This window comes from Magallana gigas, chromosome 10, assembly GCF_963853765.1.
Source record: "Magallana gigas chromosome 10, xbMagGiga1.1, whole genome shotgun sequence".
Lineage (NCBI taxonomy): Eukaryota > Metazoa > Mollusca > Bivalvia > Ostreida > Ostreidae > Magallana > Magallana gigas.
This window is the reverse complement of record NC_088862.1, coordinates 22,106,386-22,127,218: the sequence shown is the minus strand read 5'-3', so window position 1 is coordinate 22,127,218 and position 20,833 is coordinate 22,106,386. Positions and strand designations below refer to the sequence as shown.

At 34.7% G+C, this 20,833-nt stretch overlaps 1 protein-coding gene across 1 annotated transcript; it reads left to right on the top strand.

Moving 5' to 3' along the window:
• Positions 1–200: 200 nt before the first annotated feature.
• Positions 201–13,275, top strand: LOC105341711 (opsin-VA). The gene is made up of 3 exons (XM_066073868.1): positions 201–1,018; positions 10,825–10,900; positions 11,438–13,275. Exons 1-3 carry the CDS (start codon positions 392–394, stop codon positions 11,734–11,736), a joined length of 1,002 nt encoding a protein of 333 aa, XP_065929940.1. The 5' UTR covers positions 201–391; the 3' UTR covers positions 11,737–13,275.
• Positions 13,276–20,833: the final 7,558 nt, after the last annotated feature.

Here is a 20,833-nt window from a genome sequence, read left to right as displayed (position 1 = left end):
AATTACTTAACTATTATATAAACAAGTGTTATATAAATTCTGTATTGATTGATAATACGTCCCATGCAGTGAGAATTTATTGTCATCTTAAATGAATGAGCGACATGTAGATTCCATCGCCTTTGCTATAAGTCTGTGAAGGAAGGCGGAGCACTGCATTTTTCATTGATCGATAATCGCTCTGCCAAGGCTAGGCTTAGATTCATGCCTTCTTGTATAAAGCATGTCGCTCGCTCTTTGATTTTGGACTTCAAATGGTGTAACTTCCTGAAGCGCTCACTATCAGGATCTTTAGCCTCGTATCTCCGGTTTTAATGATAAAAACTAAACGCCAGCAAAAGTCGTGATTTTTCAGACAAGAAAAAAAAAGTACCTTGAGATAACAAGAGCTATGAATTCGTCGAACTTGACAGAAAAAGTAAATGTCATGTCCAAGGAAATACCCGACAGTGTGCATTACATATTTGGTGTCGTCTACATGCTGCTTAACGTTGTCGCCACCACGGGAAACGTGGTCGTATTGTACGTGTTCTTCAGAAGTAAGAAGCTTCATTCAGCAATATACTTTATGATTTCCGCCCTCTGTCTCGGGGACCTACTGATGAGTTCCGTCGGGTTGACAATCTTGAGCATCGCCAGTTTCGCCACCTACTGGGTTTTGGGCGATTGGGGCTGCATTGCTTATGGAACACTGATGACGTTTTTGGGACTCATGCAGATCACTCTTCTGACTGTGATAGCAGTTACGCGTTATATATTTGTGGTACACAACAACAATATTGGTCCCTGTAGTGCTAAAGTCATCACGCTGCTGTGCACATTGTATGCCCTTGGCTTCTCCGTGGCACCCCTCCTAGGCTGGAGTAAATTCGTGTTGGAGCCCATTGGAACGTCATGCGGTCCCAACTGGGTCGGTATAGAGTGGAGTGACGTCAGTTTTAACATGACGTTGTTTTTTCTCTGCTTCCTTGCGCCGCTGTCCTTCATATTGTTTTCGTACATCATGATCTTCTGGAAAGTAAGTAGTTTTGGTTGTTTTTATTGTTAATTTGTCAGTCATTGGTTGTATCTGGATGTTAAATTGTCTTTCATTGGTTGGTTTCAATTCTTACATTTCTTCAATTTGTAAAAATGTAAAGGTACATAGTTTATTATTTTTCTTTGATAATTTGGAAAACTGATTCTTAGTTTTAACCGGTTAATAACGTTCTGTTGTGCATTTTTTTGGCTCGCCCTCTCTTTTTAATAGTTTGTAATTTTCTAGTTTGAACACCTAATAAACCATTGTTGACCTGTATAGATGGAAACTTGAACCAAAAAATCGTCATTGATGGCTTCGCTGGAAGCTTTTAAAGCCGAGGATAAGTGACCCAACTACGGAAGTAGTCTTATACTTAACCTGTCTGGTAGCTGGTAATTTCTGTTAGAAAAAGCACATCGATTGCATTCATTGTTATCCTCATTGTATTGTTGCATGTGGGATTGAATGAAGTCACCAGAAATTGTCAGGGGGAAATTATCACCTTCACCGAGAGGTGTAAACGCATGTAGGTTTGGCTACATCGGAAAGAGAAGAACGATTAATTACAATAACAGTTGCAGTGTCTTTAAAGAGGACGGAATGGTCGTGGCCGTTTATTGATCAAATTAATCTCCCTTAAAAGAAGAGTTCTGTAAAAAGAATTAGAAAAACATTAATTCCAACTAAAAGAACACACTTATGGATTTTTTCATTCCTATATTATTGTTTATAGATTGTGAAATCCCTTTTTAAAAAAACCAAGGCAGATCTCATGTTATCCACGAAATATAAAAAGTGAAGGACTCGATATTAACATGCAATATAGTACTTTTGACTTGACTGATTACTATTTGCTCCTTAGGGAGCATAGGGCCGCAATATAGAACTTGTAGGTTGAATTGAAAAAAATCCAAAGGAGCTGGATAGTAATGTTTTTATTTAGACTGATTAAAGTTGACCTTCTGGAGAAATATTCACATTAAATAGAATTTTAAAGCGTGTTCCTATTGTCTTTTATTAATTTTCAATCTAAAGTTGAAAATGATTACATGACAAATTAGTCATGTAATCATTTGTCATGTAATCATTTTCAACTTTAGATTGAAAATTAATAAAAGACACTATTAATATGTAAGAGGTTAGCAGACCCCCAAATCACCAGCTTTCTTCTAGTGAACACTCGGTCAGTCCATGTCTGAGTATTGCATGGTCTTCAATTTACGTGCTATTTTTTTTAAAGGAAGGGTTTAGAATTCGAAAATTTTGGTGTTGGCCGGTCACCTCATTACACAGTCCCTCCGCCCGCCGGCTAATCCTCGTTGCTGCAGGTTTTGACCACGCAGGGTCAAATTAATTGTAATGACCTGATAAACCATACACATGTATGAGAAGGAGGGCTGCGTTTGACAGACTCTGCGTCTCTCGCGATGGGTCGTGCCCGACCAAATAACAAGAGAAGTGTTATCATATACCATTGACCGATACTTTGAACTTCTGTTTGAAACGACACTGTAAAAATGCACTGGTATTGCTCAAATTCGCTGAAATTGCTGGAAAAAAAATTGACAGCACAGTCAACAGACCTATCCTGTGTGTGCGTGTGACATTAATGAACATGATCTGGACAACATCACAGCATGGTTGACGTCAGGCGCAGCCGATAAGTCACATTGTTGGTGGTGATCGAAACGGTTGAAGGTCGAGAAGAGTTGGATGAATAATTTCACCATGTGTCTATTCAATAGATAGCAATATTAACAGTACATGCTTTCATATATACATACATGTAGTCTGAAATATTTGATATTATTTATCTCATAATTTCGCTTGTATTTCATATTTTCAAACTATTTACATCGCTTTTATATAAAATGGAGTCGCATCGAAATGAACATCCTTGAATGTCTGTTCTTGAAATTTTTTTGTGTGAACATTGTTGAGTTTAATATCGACGTTTGACTCAAATCGTAATTATAGATAGCATATTGCCCTTTATTTATATGATTTATATTAATGAGAAAGAAGTATGGGTCGAGGAAGCTTACATTCAATGCTCTTTTTCTACTCGTCGAAAAACCCCGAGAATTTATGTTAGGATTACTATCAAAACCATGTACAATTTACTATTCGTCGCCAATAAACTAAGTGTTAAAAGCAAACGCAATATCTGGTATTGTCCAAAACTGTTTAAATTAATATGAGAGTAAACGCCTTTGCATCGCAAGAATATTACATTCGTTTTGATATATAGGATGGTCATTGATAAAATTTAACTATAATTATTTCGCCTTCGGTTACCAATTCTCCCTAATAGATACACTAGATTTTTATAATTAGTTCTTTTGAAGCTTTCAAGAAAAAATCGTGTGTAACAGAGAATACAGCATACCAATAGAACGTTATGGAAAAAGGCATTTTATAACAAACAGCTGTTTATCATGTCATTCATTGACTGTTTAACCAAGGCGTCATCAACCTTAAAGACTTATTGGGTTGTTTGTAGAAAACATTCACTAGAAAATAGAGAATATTTACTTCTATGACCGTGATTATGATAATGATATCGAGAAAAAGCCGAGAAGAATATCACATTGCTGATTATTGTGTATACATGCAAGTCTTGAGCTGTTAGTCTCGTATATACTTGCATTTTTTTTTTTTTATCATTTTTCATCACATGTTGCTTAAGACTAATCATGAAAAGTGTTACATGTAATAAAATTGCATGTATGACATAAACAGGTACCATATTTACATGTACCTGCACCTTTTCGAAGGTAGTGTGCGCGATACAGTATTTCTATCTTTGAAATTCTTTATTTTTGATGACGAGATGATGTCATTCATTATTTGACGTTGACCGTCGAAATTCTAAAATTCGTGAACTATTATGGACGTTTGCTACATGTATATTAAAGAGTTAAGGCAGATGGCCATCGTAATTTGTTTCTGGCAATGCGTGCTGTGTCTGGTGTGATCCCCCTTAATTCTGTATGTTAATGACCATCGGCAGTCACGTTAGGAGGAATGTGACTTAAAGGGAAAACACGCTTTTAAATTGATAATGTGATAATTCTTTAAAGGTGAGTCGAACGAAATTGCGATTGTATAATGGACGGCGTTAATCTGTAACATTTTGTAGAAGAAAACCATATTGATTTATTTCATTGGTTATGCTCGAAACTTCTTTTAAATGAGCATTTATTTTAGGATATTCTAAACTCTCTGCAGTTTTATATTTGAAAATAAAATACACATTTAACCCTGGTACTTTTTAAACATCTTCAGTTGTTAAAATAACATTTGACACCCGGGCCCGCTATTTTATACATGTTCGATTACATTTCCCTTTCCAAATGGTCGGCATCATAAGAATTTTCTGGATAGAGCGTTAATTGCATTGCCCACGTTGACCGTCAAAATACGAAAAGGATCAAACTTCAGATGCGCTTGACGTATTTGGAATTCTGATAATTAGTACAAGTTATGAAACTAGTCAGTTATTCTGTCCGCATCACCAGCTCAGCTTCAATTTGAAGACCACCCATTTACTTTGGAGGTTTTACTAGATCCATTGTATCAAGACTTTTGAATTTCGGTAGGATGAAACTGTTATATAAAATATATCTTTTTCTTGCGTCAAAACAACTTAAAAATGACGCTGGTTTCAGGTGAAAAATACACATTGTGTAGTTAAAGCTCAAACGCCAGACAAATCTTGTTTATTTTAAAGAGCTATGAATGAGTGGCCAGCAATGAAATAGACAGGCCTACGTCACTTTGCTGTTTGACACAACTACCCAAAGTCCGATTATGCTTTATTTTACATGTACGAACAGTCAAGTGAAATGAGTGCGAACCATGATTTTATATCTTGATTTAATTAGAGTACACGTAACTATCATACATGAATACTGGAATTCATATTAACAATACGCGTTATAGAAGTATAGAAGGGGGGGGGGGGGGAGCAGGTCCCTCTTCCTTGAAAAATTCAAACTCCGTAAAGAACTATATATGATATAAGAGTTAAATTTCGCCCCCATAATTCGCCATTTTTTAAGTGTTTCGGGTACAATATAATGTTTACTTATTTTTTAGAAGAGTTGATATAAAATATATTTTTCATCTATTCGTTTGATTTATTTGCACTCACTGGCAGTATTTGACATCAGAAGTGACGCCATTTCTAAAATTCAATTAAAATCAGCCAAAAATTGACATTTTTCTTATCTATTTACGAATGGGAAATATAGAGCGCATTCTTGAACAAGGATAAATTTTTTGTCACTTATTAGTTTTGGCTAAATACATCTCTGATTAAAATATTTTGTTTGTTCAAGCATGCGCTCTATGTTTTCGGAAGGAAAAACTGATTGAAAACAAGCAGTTTTATGCTAAAAATGCAAAAATGGCGGGAAAACGTTGTCTTTACAAATGAATGTCATGTTTCTAAATTGTGGGCACTTGAACCAAAATGAATATTATGTAAACACATCACATACATATCTGTTCTAAGAAAACAAAGAATTATTGGAAAATGATGATGTTCATTTTAGGGGACCATTTTAGGCCCCTATCATATATAGTCCTTTGTATAGTAATATTACCGTAAGGAAGCCTTGCGGACACCCCCCCCCCCCCCCCCCAAAAAAAAAAAATGAACACACACACACTACCGCCCTGGGAGAAAAAATCTAGATCCTGCATGTCTGTAGTAACTGATTTACATACAATATTAATTTTGGCTAAGTCTAGAGCTTTTTATAGAGCTAACCTAATTTTATAATTACTGAAAGGTATGATACACTGCATCTAAAGCTGATGCTTCCCTTATGGTTTATGGAGAGAGAAAATTAATATAAATGTGCGATAGGTTGTTTTAACACCGTGCAATCACATGTGTTAATTGTGTGAGAACTGTTCTTTTTTCCATAGCGTCTACATGTACATTCCTACGGTTAATGTACATGTGCCTTATTCATATTTTGCGATCGCTGTCCGTTTCAAGCATTTTTTGTTCTGCAAAATGACAATTTGAACATCCTAGGTCGAGTCTAGAGTGTGTGTGTTTGTGGGTTTGTTTGTTTGCTTGTTTTTTTCGTTTGTTTTTTTTTGTTCCTTTTTTTCCCTTGTGTTTTGGGGGGTTTTTTTTTCGTTTTTTTTTTTTTTTTTTTGGTTTTTTTTTTGGGGGGGGGGGTCCATCCATAAAATATTCAGACTTACCCTTTGGCAATTCAACTTTAGACAATATCGGCCTTGGATTACTTGGACCTTCATTCCCCCCCCCCCCCCCACGGTGTGTATTTCTGTATAGTACAATAAGCAAGGGTTTTTTTTCATAAATCACGTATGGTAGTCCCTGGCTTTAGAACTCTTCATCTCTGGTATTTTTCTTTGACGAGTTGTAAATAAACGTCATATCGGTGAATAAGGGAAAGCATACATGTAGTAAAACACATCTGTTAATTTGAATTGTCTTGTTTATTTTAATTAGTTTATTTGCACATGTACACAAGATTGTATGAGGCTTCATCTATTCCACATTCGTTTTGTATGCGTTTATCATTGTCATACAATCAATGATGGTGGCGTTTATTCCCACTTATTCCGAATCTTGCGGGTAACTTTACTACAGATGAATAGGCTTTCCGCGTGGATACCATGTAAGATGCATTGATCAATGGTAATCTTGGACACTTATTTTGGTATTTCCTTGTCAATATTTCTAATCCTTCATATTTGTTATATAACTGTTACAAAACTTTTTACATAACATTTTGCATAAACAAGGACAGTTTTTTTTTTAACTTTATTGGAAATTGGACGGATCTGGGTCTAGAATTTGGAACATTTCATTTTCTTGATAGTGTTGCAATTTATTTTTCATTTTTAAGGGCGGGGGGTGGGGGGGGTGGGGGTGGGGAGGGGGCGTGCGACAATAAATGACAATTTTGTAAGTACGTATAAACTCATCTTTTTATTGATAAACCTTATATTGGATGCCATAGAGTACCGATATCATGAAACCATTGTATCGAAAGCGAACAATGGTTGCTTTTATGAATTGTTCTTTAAACGTTTCAGACAATATTAATCCTAAGCCTTTTTTTCCACAGCAAAGCTGTTTGCGGTGGGAAGTATAGAAAACGTCAAATAAGTTTCAATGTCGTACTTGGCAAATTTGGTTCGCTGAGTGTTATGTGTTATAAATGCAGTTTCCTTTATGTTTCATCGATCTAAACTTAAATTTTTTGGCGTAAAACGATTTCTTTGTTACAGATCACATTTGCGTGTGAGATATGTCCTCTCCAGCTTTAAATTCAGCGTTAACATTGTTAATGCGAATTTCGAAGTGAGAAATGTACATTAACTGCAGAAATTCAACATATAGTATACAAAGCAGTAATATGTAACAAAATTAATGTGAAATGGAAAAAAAAACCGAGTCACGATTTTACGTCTTTTTTAGTTCTTTATATGGATCTAGTACAATGTATGATATATTCATGGCGAAATGGAATTTGATATCAATGTGAAGTTTTTTATGGAGTTATTAATGAAAGTGGGAAACTGGTATTACACAAAAAACGTTTGAGTTATCGCTCTTGTATAATCAATGAATAAGTGCGGTGGCTATAAATGAACACGTGTATATTAGCTTTGTTAAACTAGCTGTTATAAAAAGAAGAGTTGGGGGGCGGGGGGGGGGGGGGAGGTATCGTTACCAATCGTATTGATCATGAACATTTTCGACAAAACAAGCTGCGAAATATCCGGCGAAGGCATTTGTCGGTGTATGATATCATTGTATCAACAGTCTCTTCAACATTCATTATCTACAAAATTTTCTCTTCTGCTATTTGTACAGTTATTATGAATTAACAATATAAAAAAATAATCTTGAGGGCTTAATGATGGCAAATGAACCAAATATTGATTATTGTTCATTAAGATTATTTTTTTATTATCACGAAAGATGTGCATGTATACAAGATATTGATTTCGTAAAACGAATAACATGTGTCAATTCTATCAATTTCTTCATTCATTTTTCACAATTATATAAAGGTTCATAACAATAGAATACTGTTATAAAACACACTTCGACATTGTATGTTCATAGAAATATATAATTACCCCCCCCCCCCCCAATTCATTTTTAACCGGGTTTTCCAACGGAAAAATCCGGTTATTAAAATGGTGAAAATGGCGGGCGGGCGGATGGCGGGCGGGCGGGCGGCTGCCAAAAGGGTACCCTCATTGTACGGATAACTCCTCCTACAGTTTTCAAGATAGGAAGTTGTTCTTTTGCAGATCAATTGTACATATATCAGAGGTGTGCATATTGCTAGGATTTTGATTTCCAATAATTTATCGAAAAAATACCAGCTTTTGAACTTAGTCATTTTTTGGCAAAATATTGCATATAGGGAACCCTCATTGTACGGATAACTCCTCCTACAGTTCTCAAGATAGGAAGTTGTTCTTTTGCAGATCAATTGTACATATATCAGAGGTGTGCATATTGCTAGGATTTTGATTTCCGATAATTTATCGAAAAAATACCAGCTTTTGAACTTAGTCATTTTTTGGCAAAATGTTGCATATAGGGTACCCTCATTGTACGGATAACTCCTCCTACAGTTCTCAAGATAAGAAGTTGTTCTTTTGCAGATCAATTGTACATATATCAGAGGTGTGCATATTGCTAGGATTTTGATTTCCGATAATTTATGAAAAAAATACCAGCTTTTCAACTTAGTCATTTTTTGGCAAAATATTGCATATAGGGTACCCTCATTGTACGGATAACTCCTCCTACAGTTCTCAAGATAGGAAGTTGTTCTTTTGCAGATCAATTGTACATATATCAGAGGTGTGCATATTGCTAGGATTTTGATTTCCGATAATTTATGGGAAAAAAACCCAGCTTTTGAACTTAGTCATTTTTTGGCAAAATATTGCATATAGGGTACCCTCATTGTACGGATAACTCCTCCTACAGTTCTCAAGATAGGAAGTTGTTCTTTTGCAGATCAATTGTACATATATCAGAGGTGTGCATATTGCTAGGAATTTGATTTCCGATAATTTATGGGAAAAAAACCCAGCTTTTGAACTTAGTCATTTTTTGGCAAAATGTTGCATATAGGGTACCCTCATTGTACGGATAACTCCTCCTACAGTTCTCAAGATAGGAAGTTGTTCTTTTGCAAATCAATTGTACATATATCAGAGGTGTGCATATTGCTAGTATTTTGATTTCCGATAATTTATGAAAAAAATACCAGCTTTTCAACTTAGTCATTTTTTGGCAAAATATTGCATATAGGGTACTCCATTTCACTGGATAAGGGTTGACATGGATTATGGATACAGTTTACATAAAAGAAAACCCGGTTTGCTGTCACATTGACAGCTTTTCACTTGTTCACAATTATATAAAGGTTCATAACAATAGAATACTGTTATAAAACACACTTCGACATTGTATGTTCATAGAAATATATAATTGCCCCCCCCCCCCCCCCCCCGAATAAATTAACTCAAAGGAAATGCTGACCCGAATAAGTTAGACCTTGAAAATTCCGGAAAAACTAGCCGCATGGTCCTCAAAACAAAACACAAAACAAATCCACCTTATATTGAATCAATGGACGACAAGAGCGAATAATTGCAGCTTTTACCAGCAAGGACAACGGAGAAAAGATTTCGGGTTAAGCTCCGCTAAATAGTATTTAACCTCGATTTCTCATCGATCTCATTTTCTCAGTCTGCAATATTTGTCGCATGTTTTTGCAGTCTCCAGCTTTCTTGGTTGTTACAGAAACTTTACGCGGAAAATTATTCAAGGTTGACGTCCAGTGAATGAATCAAGGGTTTGAGCCCCATAAAAGCGGTTTAAGGAAATCATTATAAAACAATCTTTACATAATCTTTTTTTTCGTACTGATATGATAACATGTATTTGAATTAGCTGATGGACTCCATGTGCTTCTAAGAAAAAAACATCGGGTTGACTGCATGTCTGTGATCCTTGTTGAATTAGTTGATGTATGATATAAAAATATTGTTATAAGATATGGTATAAATTTTTTACGGTAAAGGTTGTTTTTTTTTTATTAAATAGCTATAACTAAGCCATAAGAGACCCAGATTTCAAAAATATTAGCTGACTTAAAGACATAATAACCTTTAAAAATATGATCAGTAATGATGCCTGCAAAGAGGTATGCTATTAAGTAGGCTGATAGCCACGTTTAGACTTTGTTTACCTAGCTCCTTTGGAAGAATACCTATATATGAAAATATAAGAAAATACCATTATCTAAAAAGTAAACTTACTAAATTTCACCTTTGCTATAGATTAAGTTTTACAGTTGTTTTAAAAGTTGAAGGTAGATTTTATGGCTAATCTGTTGACTACCCAACCTCTAACGAATTATGAATCACGGCATTTATGAATTACAAGTAACTAAGCGAATTCAAGCCTTCTTTACTTTGGGTATTACGAAGATTCGATAAAGTATCACTAGAATGAAGTCAAGTGGAGTTAAAGACCTCTGGTACTCTCAACTCTAAAGATAATGGATAATCATATCATTATTGGTTATTTTTACACTAGTCAAGCCTCCATAGAAAGAAGAGCTCTGGGTTTTTGTAAATAAATGAATTTAAAGACTAATCATGTTGTAACTTCACGATATTGAACTTGATTTTTTCAGGAAGAGTTGCTAGTTTACACACAAACTGATGCTTGCCAAAATCAATCAAACAATCGATTAATTGTTTTTTTACAGATAAAGAAAAAGAGAATTCAGAAAAAGAACGAAACTTATGAGATCCACGTGTCCACCACCATTCTTTTTATGATTGGTAAGTCCACCAAATGTACATAAGGTATATCAATACATACTGTGGATACATCTAAATTCGTGGGACTCAATTTTCGTGAATTTTGTAGCACATGTACAAAAACTCCTCGTCCAATTACAAAGCATTCTATATAAACGAATTAATAAACACAGCCTTAAATTCGTTCATTTTTCCAGCCAATAGCCGCATCCCAAAGAACCTTTTAAAAATTGAAATCCACGAAAAAAATTTGTCCGTACGAATTTAAACGATTCGACAAGTATTTAAAATTTATCAAAAACTCTCCGTCTGTCTTTTACGATACCTTTTCTAAATGCCTGTAGTGTTTACTTTATGTTTGCAATTTTGTTGAATTATATATATCTTACTTTCGTTTATCAGATTGAACCAATGCCATAAACCCCATAAAAAGTTGTAACTACACACTTCGGGTACAAACGAATGCGTAATAAATTCTGAGAAAGCAAAAAAAAAACAACTATTTACTGTATAGTTCATAAAAAAAAGCTTAATATGCGTTTTTCTTTATTTACAAAGTTGCATTCCTGGGATCGTGGACGCCGTACGCCTTCATGGCGCTGTACATCGTGATCACAAAGAACAACCAGATCCACCCACTGCTCGCTGCACTACCCCTGGTCTTCGCCAAATGCGCACCGATCTGGAACCCCTACATCTACTTCATGCGGGACACAAAGTTCAACCATGAGTGTCGGAAGATGCTGCCCATCCTGTCCAGACTCGGACTTTGGCGAGTCAATCCCGGAAGTAGTCAGGAAGATCACGTGATGCATCTGAACGACACTCTGTCCAGAAAGACATCTACTTACGTATAATGGTGGGTTTTTTAATAGGCACATATCGTCTATCTAGCTTACTAGAACGCTTCTAGGCGCGACCTTATTGAAGCCTATGGCTAAAAATAGAATTTGCTGGACGTCCTACTAAAGCACGGTCCTGGAAGTGTTTCTTTTGTTCCTATGCCCCTAGGCGGCAGTGCTGAGTGGCGTAGCTATTCAAATAAGTTTATTATAATTCTGCGGATTTTACTGTGTAAAATAACGACAAACAAACGTGTTTTTTACCTTCCTCGCGTGAAATAGTTTCTGCGGTATTAAAGTCATCGAAACTATTCGCCGACAACATTCGAATTCCCCCTCGTTATTTATGTAATCCTCTGGTTTTTTCCAGTTTGCAACGTTAAATGGAACATCTCTCAGCTCTGCATCGCTAACTCTGCATCGCTACTGCGGATTATGTATTTTCCCCGCCAAAGTTGATATCGTCATACCGCACATGAATTCAAAAAGGAAGCATTTTATTGTTCAAATGAATATCGTGGCTTTGTATGACGAACGTGTACCATTCAGTCAGTGAAAATGTGACTGAATATGCCTGAAAGGTAACTGAATGAAATTGCTCTGCGGTATCATTATTATTTATATTGTCCTAATAATATAATTACGTAATACATACAAGAAGACGAATCATTCAAACTTGAGTTTCGTGGAGGATTCTCATCGATATATCGTGGGGTGTTTTTTTGTTTTAGTATGAATCGTTTTCAAAAAATATATTATTCATGTAAATTTCATCAGCAGACCTAAATTTTGGGGAAAAAATTAATGTAAATTTACGCATGAGAAACAAATTAAATTCACACCTTAGATTCAATATGAATATTTTACAGTAAAGGGAAAATTGTAAATTAATACAAAATAATTTCAAACTTAAGCATGATTGCGAAAAAGCAATTTTTAGAAGAAAATAACACGTGTTCAAATCAGGGTCTATTTAAAAATGGTTCTCGAATTTAGGATCAATTCAAGATGAAAATAGAACTTGTTTTCTTAACATGCACGACCATATTGCAATGTGCTTTTACAGCAAAGCAAGAACAGGACAGCTTAAATCGCTGGAAAACTTGATTTTCTACACTACATGTGCGACCGAGAGACAATGTAAAGTAGCTGCATGCATCATTGAGTTGATGTTAAGCGACTGAATAAAAAAAAATGTACATCGGGTGATGTTCGAGATCTTTTCTTTTTTTTTTTTTGTCTACATTGCGGAAAGACCCAAAATGTTACCCAAAAAAATGTATATATGTCAAGAAATAATTGTTCAAAGCCAGGACTTAAGTACTAGTTGTATGCACTGGTATGTTAAAATAAAGGGAATAAATGGGATTTTAGTAAATTTGTTGCGTCAACACGACTTTAAATCCAAAGAGGTGATTAAATAAATTGTTTCGTGTTACGTTTTGTTTAAAATGCATTGTAAAATGATGGTCGGAAATGTTGAATTACACGTTCAATATGTACTGAGATACATTTTATTTAAACAATAAAATGCTCACTTTGGTGATTCATTTTGGATATGAAGGTAGCGACATTGCAGAAAAAATACATAACCCGCGTTAGCGGTTTATGTAATTTTTTTCTGCAATGATCGCTACCTTCATTACCCACATGAATCACCAAAGTGAGCATTTTATTGTTTATATTAACATCTTTATTTTAACTAATTAATAAATTGAGCGTAAAAAGTAAGTAAAATTCACTAAATTACTGTTAATGTACATAAGTACGTTAGCTAAAAGAAACAGCCAAATCGTATCCAGTGAGACTTTGAGTCTGACATCATCATGTTCGTGCAGTCCGTGATTTTTCTTAGGTAGTTGTAGGTCTCGACCAATCGATAAACTGGGCGTGTCAATTTCTGTCCTGTCACTTTCTTGTCAGTTTCAGCCGCCGTAGATTTCGACCAATCGATAATCGGGGCGTGTAGATTTCAGTCTGGCTGTTTCTATAGAGCTATGAATTTACTATAAGTTTCCGTAAGAAATAGAGGGAATAAGACTTGGTGGATGTAAATATATTATGATGCATTGAAAAAATGATGTTTGGAAATGTTGAATTACATTTGCAATGTATAGAGTGATACACATTATATTATATTTACATCCAACAAGTATTATTCATTCTATTTCTTACGGAAACTTATAGTTAATTCATAGATCTATAGAAACAGCCAGACTGAAATCTACATGCCCGTTTATCGATTGGTCAAAATCTACAGCGGCTGAAACTGACAAGAAAATGACAGGACAGATATTGACACGCCGTGTTTATCGATTGGTCCAAACCTACAACGACCTAGGAAAAATCACGGACTGCACGAAATAATCATGAAGATGTCAGAATCAAAGTCTCGCAGGAGACGATTAGGCTGTTTCTTTTAGCTAACGTACTTGCGTACATTAACAGTAATTTAGTAAATTTTACTCACTTTTCATAATCAATTCTCAATTAGCTAAAAGAAAGATGTTAATGTAAACAATAAAATGCTTTCTTTGATGATGCATTCGGGTTATGAAGGTAGCGATCATTGCACAAAAAATTAATAACATAATCCGCTAACGCGGGTTATGTATTTTTTCTGCAATGTTGCTACCTTCATATCCCGAATGAATCACCAAAGAAAGCATTTAATTGTTAAAATAATGCAATGAAAAAATGAAATTTTGAAATACACGTGCAATGGATACCATGATACACATTATATTATTATAATGCATTGAAAAAATGATGTTTGGAAATTACACGTGCAATGTAAAGAGTGATTCACATTATATTATACTGCAATGAATTACACGTGCAATGTATAGAGTGATACACATTATATTATAATGCAATGAAAAAATGATGTTTGGAAATGTTGAATTACACGTGCAATGTATAGAGTGATACACATTATGTAATAATGCAATGAAAAAATGATGTTTGGAAATATTGAATTACACGTGCAATGTATAGAGTGATACTCATTATATGATAATGCAATAAAAAAAAATGATATTTTGAAATTTTGAATTACACCTGCAATGGATATCGTGATACACATTATATTATAATGCATTGAAAAAATGATGTTTGGAAATTACACGTGCAATGTAAAGAGTGATTCACATTATATTATAATGCAATGAATTACATGTGCAATGTATAGAGTGATAAACATTATATAATAATGCAATGAAATAAAGATGTTTGGAAATGTTGAATTACACGTGCAATGTATAGAGTGATACACATTATGTAATAATGCAATGAAAAAATGATGTTTTGAAATGTTGAATTCCACGTGCAATGTATAGAGTGATACACATTATGTAATAATGCAATGAAAAAATGATGTTTTGAAATGTTGAATTCCACGTGCAATGTAAAGAGTGATACACAATATGCTGGTTACGATATAGATGATCAAAGTCTATTTTATTATTTACTGTTTACTATTGATATTATACAAAAAGTCATGTTTTAGATGGATTCACGTATCAATGTTTTGAAGAAAAAAAATAAATGTTTGTTTAATAATGTTCATGAAGATTTATTTCTTGGCGGAGTATGGCGAATTTAACGTAATATCCTTTTTGGGGAGGGAGAGGGGGCGAATCTACTTCCTCATCTTGACACAGCAAAAAGCTAGTTTTTGCTTCATAATTCACAATGCAATAATGTATATTCCCTAGGAGTATTCTAAATTAGTTCTTGCTTGACGATGCCTTTTGTTTTGCAATGTCTTTAACCGTGCAAGTATAATTTTAAAATGAATTTAACTGTTAATTTCATTACTTTCAATTCTACATGTATTTTTATTACATGGTCCCATAAAAGGGGGGGGGGGGCAATCCCATGTTAATTTAATTCATTGTATGTAAAATTAAAAAAAACTTTGCTGCGCATAAAAGTGGGGGGGGGGCAGCCACCACCCACCCCACTCCCCCCCCCCCCCATTGCTACATACGTGCCTGCTATAGATGGTCTGGTGTAAATGTACCTATAAATAACGTACAATTTTATATTGCGTGACATCTCAAATTGTTAATCAAGTCTTCGTATTAAGAAGAATTGTTTCTCATAAAGGTGTCGGGTCTAGTTCCAGAATATCAATTTTCTTTATCACCAAACACGTTCATATCCCATAAACCTGATATTAAACCTAATGACATTTTTTTTGCACTGGTATCGGGGTACTGATGTTTACTGTTTATATGTTTAACACAGACTTAGAGCTTGCCACTGAAAATTTTTGCATTTGTAAGTTAAAGGTGTGGATTACGCTATTCACACCTCAGATGGTCATTGCAGTGAATGATAGTAAAATCAATGCTCCAGTATTGCGGCCATATTTCCCACCACGGGGTGTATACTTATTGGCTAAGTATTTGTTGCACACGGGGTGTATGCTTTCGAATCGGTGGAAAAGGGAGGTCAAGCGACGATTTTTCTCTAAATTCTTTACTTCCGGACTTATTTTGCCGGTCAGAATTAGCGTAGTGAAGAAAGCATTTATATAGGATTATATAGACATGATGACATCCTTGACTCCATCGCTCACGTTCTAGTTTTCTCAAACACCTGAGCATCTCCGACGGTCAGACTGAATTTGACCATGACGTATGTTTATGATCAAATATCAGAACAAAACTTCGGTTTATTACAATATTAATAACGTGTCCTGAATGTATAATGAAAGTACAATATAATCTAAATACTTTCATCATCTATTTGGAATTTTCAAATCTTACAATAGTTGAACAAAATTATGTTTTAAAGAGTTATTTAAAAGACAAACGTATCATATTCTCATGGCCTCACTTCCGCTATGATTATCCTTAGGACCCCCTTAACCCTAGGGAAAAAAGTCTTGATTCGCGCAGATATCTGTATACTGAACATACACATGTATTTTGAAGTCTAATTGTAAGATAATAAAACAATTACACGGTTAAGCTGTGAACCCGGTTATCAAATATCTCTTTTCAAGAAAGGTTCTAGACTCATCATCTACCTAACTACATTATGATTGTACATATAGAATTACATACCAAGTAACCTGAGTGAATGTTTAAATCTAACCACTTTTAACATCCACATGTAACCTAACAATTCAAGCTTTTTTTTATTACAGTGATACGTAATTATACTGAAAGGATTCCCACACATTTAGGTAGTGTTGATTACTGAGTCATAAAGCCGTTATAACAAGAGCTTGTATTTTGGACAGTACTTTAATTTGGTGAAGACTGTGCCTTCTCATGATTACAAGTACATGTAACTGTCCAGTCATTGGTTAATAGATATGAATACATTGAAAGCAATTCCTCTCGTCCGACTTCATACAGGGCTGTATAATTATATATTTACATTTTCCAGTGTCTTTGCCTGTGATAACACTTCATATCGATTTTGTACTATATAACCCATAATACAAATGACGCCAAATTGAGGCGCCAGCGGGGTTTGCTTACTTATATTTAAATATTTAATAGTATGATGGCTTAAAATTATATAAATATAAGTAATAAGGAATCATTCTTTGAAAATTATGAGGTGATAATTTCGGTCGGGCGTGATCAAATCTATCATAAAGCCCTTCGGGCTTTATTGGATTTGATCACGCCCCGACCAAAATTATCACCTCATAATACTCAAAGAATGATTCCTTATTCCTAATATCAGTTGAAGAAGCGTCAATTTTCACACAACAGAGATTCTTAAAAAAAATAACCTGCCGATTTTGACAGTCTATGAATATTAATGAGCTGCTCTTAGCGACTTTGAATTAAGGAGTTCAAAATTTGACATCGTGTTTTGTTGAGCATATTGGATAGTTACATCCCTACAAATGTTCAAAACACTGTACTGGATAATTATGGCAGTGCCAATGTGGCATTTTTGCACCCGCTTAAGATGCAGTTTTGTACGAATCCATGTATGCCAAATTTTAGACCATCGCCTAGAGAGTATATAACCACTTCTTTTAGGTGTATCTATAGGTGAGATATTTACCTTAAAAAATTGATATTTCCCATAGGAAAATATTTATTTCTAGGAGAAATACTTTTTTCCTACAGGAAAACTTTAAAATCCAAGAGGATTTTATAAAAGTTATGCAGGAATTATATCTCCTGTAGGAAAAACGTATTCCCTACACGAATTCAATTTAGACAGGTAGTTTTCCTATAGGAAATTAAGACTCTCTACAGAAGTTTTGTTAAAATCCTATTGAAATTTATAATGCTACAAGAAAATATTTTATTCAAATTCAAAATATCATTTTAAAAGTTATTTTTCCTTTTGAAAAATTTATTTTCCTGTAGAAATTTTTTTTAAAGGTAAATATCTCACCTGTCACATCAATAACAAAAGTGGTTGTAAACTCACAAAGTAATGACATATTTGAATTTTTTTAAACATGCACCTTAAATGGGTGCAAAAGTGCAACCATGGCACTTGCATAATTATCCTGCACAGTGTTCCAATCTCTAAGACTTGTTAAAAACTGTTTTATGGTGGTATGGGGCACATGTCGATATTAACGTGGATAAATACTTCGTTATAATCAAAATACTGCATGTCACTGATGTAGAATTTTAAAATATATACAATATTTGACCAAAACCTATGTTATAACAATTTTTGAAAAGATAAAAAAAGATAAAAGCCCCAGCGGGATTCGAACTCATGACTTACAGATTCGTACTTTACACTCTAGCCCATTGCGCTTGGCTGTTAGGTTACAATTATTGGAAAGAAAACTCTTGTAAAATCATACTTGATTTTATTGTTTATTTCGATAGGAAGTAGGTCACAACGTGGAGGCGTTCCACACCCCCTTTGGTGTTGATTTTATTGTCTCTCTTCCCTGCAACTTTATGTTATGTTTGTGTCAATATCATAGACCTTATAGGCCCCATCGTACCCAAGAATCTTTAAATTTCACAACTTGGTTCTCAAATCAAATCTTCTTAAGAGGGCTCGAAAGTCATGACTATTTTTAGACTGTATTGATCTCATTTTATAGAAGAGCTCTTAAATCATTTTGATCAAAATATGGAAAATACACATGAGAATTTTTAAAGTTAAGATATACATGTGCACTGGTTTTTTTTCGTTACTGAATGTTTGTTTATAGCTAAACAAATCAGGCATGTAGCATCGGGGGGGGGGGGGGGGCAGGGGGGGCTGCCCCCCCCCCCCCCCCCACTTTTTCTCGCCGCAACCAATTTTTTTAAATTTACTTTAAAAAAATTAAATTACAATTATGGAGTTGGCCCCCCCCCCCCCACTTTTTTGGGGGTATGTAAAAAAATGATATGAAAATAAGGAAATGAGGATTGAAATTGAAGTTATATACTACGCCCCCCCCCCCCCCCCCCCCGGATTAGGATTTTGAAAATTTTGAGAAACTTAGAATTTTCCTTTTTTTTTTTTTTTTTTTTTTTTGGCTTGTCAAGATTTTTTGGATGAGTCTGGCCCCCCCACTTTCAAAAACGATGCTACGTGCCTGCAAATCATATCTGAAAAATGAAGGTAGATATGATGGTTAATTTGTTGACCACACCGCCTCCTTAATTAAAGGAAATTGCATACTAGGGAGGCCAATACTAAAGACTTGAGGCTTAATACTAACCTACGGCATTCAAAGTTGTTGATAGCAGGACCTGATTACATAGATTGCGTTAATAAATACGCTTATAATTTTTAATATTTATTTGTTAAATATGTTTAATAAAATACAATAAAATCATATTTGAGGGATTGTTGACCACGCGTCTATCGCCTTGCCTACTAGTTATAGGCTTGTGGACATCTGTTTTTAAAGATACATGTCTCACTTAACAAGCGTAATACACAAAACAAAAACAAAAGTTGCTCTAGAATTCTATCGTAAATTAGACAATGGCTTAGTACACTGCATCATGAGCCAGTATAAATGTATGTGTTTTTGTTGGAAAATTGTACCTCTGATGGGTGAAAAAAAACGACATTGGCGAAATTTTCTGGCATTAGAAGCACCCCGGGCCTTTAACAGAAAGGTATCGTGAAAAGTCCGAGGTGTTCCGGATCAATTATCCTGCACCAATCGCAGCTTCTCGGGCCTTTCCGGCAAGCTCGGAAAAACACCTCGAATGTATTACCTAGGCGTCCATGACAACCCCCCTTTTTGTAAAACTTGAAATAAATAGAACACATTTTACGATCTGTTGAGATGTGAGCTATATTCATTAAAGTAAACGATATACACTAAAATATAACACAGAAGCGACATACAAGACTGTCTAGCCGATACTTATTTTAATGGGAAGCGACTCCATTTTGTATAAAATTCTAACATCCGGTGATGTTAATACATTCGAGGTGTTTTTCCGAGCTTGCAGGAAGGCCCAAGAAGTTGCGATTGATCCTGCACAGTATTCAGGCATTCGGCACACTTCGATCGATTCTGTATCGGTCATGAGGTACGAATCGGTTGGGATTGCCGAATGAGTGTCTAGGGTTTGTGAGACAAGGTAGTCATAGGTTAATCGAGAATCGAGAGTATTTGCCTATTTGTTTGTTTGTTTGTTTTGGGTTTTTTTGGTAAGTTTTTCTATAAGCTTTTCCCCCGTGTCAGCTCATGGATATGATCAAGACATACATAACACATACAGAATATAATGCATTACTTAATATAACTTAAATTTTTTCAATGTGTTGTGACAAATGAATACATAAAAATTGTATAACATCAAATGAAAAGGTTTAAAAAATTGTAAATTTCAATTGTTCGTGTCATTAGCCATTTTTTGTGCTTTATACACTTATCATCTATTTAATGGCTTAGTATCTACATATATACACTGAACTAAAATTCTAATTGTTCACCTAGTGTTCTAATACTGAATCTACTTAATAATAAATAACAACATTTATTTGTTTTGCCGTCGGAGTGACTGATTTGCACTTAACTTTCAAGTAATTTAGAACAATAGATTGATCTTGACCTCTGGTTACGACCCGAGGCATTGACCATTGCTTAATATCATAAACACTTCCGGTTTGGTTAAATTTCGCTCAGATCTTTTTAATTGGTTCAGGT

What these genes read in the sequence shown, in the direction of transcription:
- LOC105341711 (XM_066073868.1), top strand. Translation starts at nt 392, where the DNA reads ATGAATTCGTCGAACTTGACAGAAAAAGTAAATGTCATGTCCAAGGAA. An exon ending in ACATCATGATCTTCTGGAAA is followed by an intron (nt 1,019 to 10,824) that starts GTAAGTAGTTTT and finishes GTTTTTTTACAG; the next exon opens with ATAAAGAAAAAGAGAATTCA. An exon ending in CACCATTCTTTTTATGATTG is followed by an intron (nt 10,901 to 11,437) that starts GTAAGTCCACCA and finishes TTATTTACAAAG; the next exon opens with TTGCATTCCTGGGATCGTGG.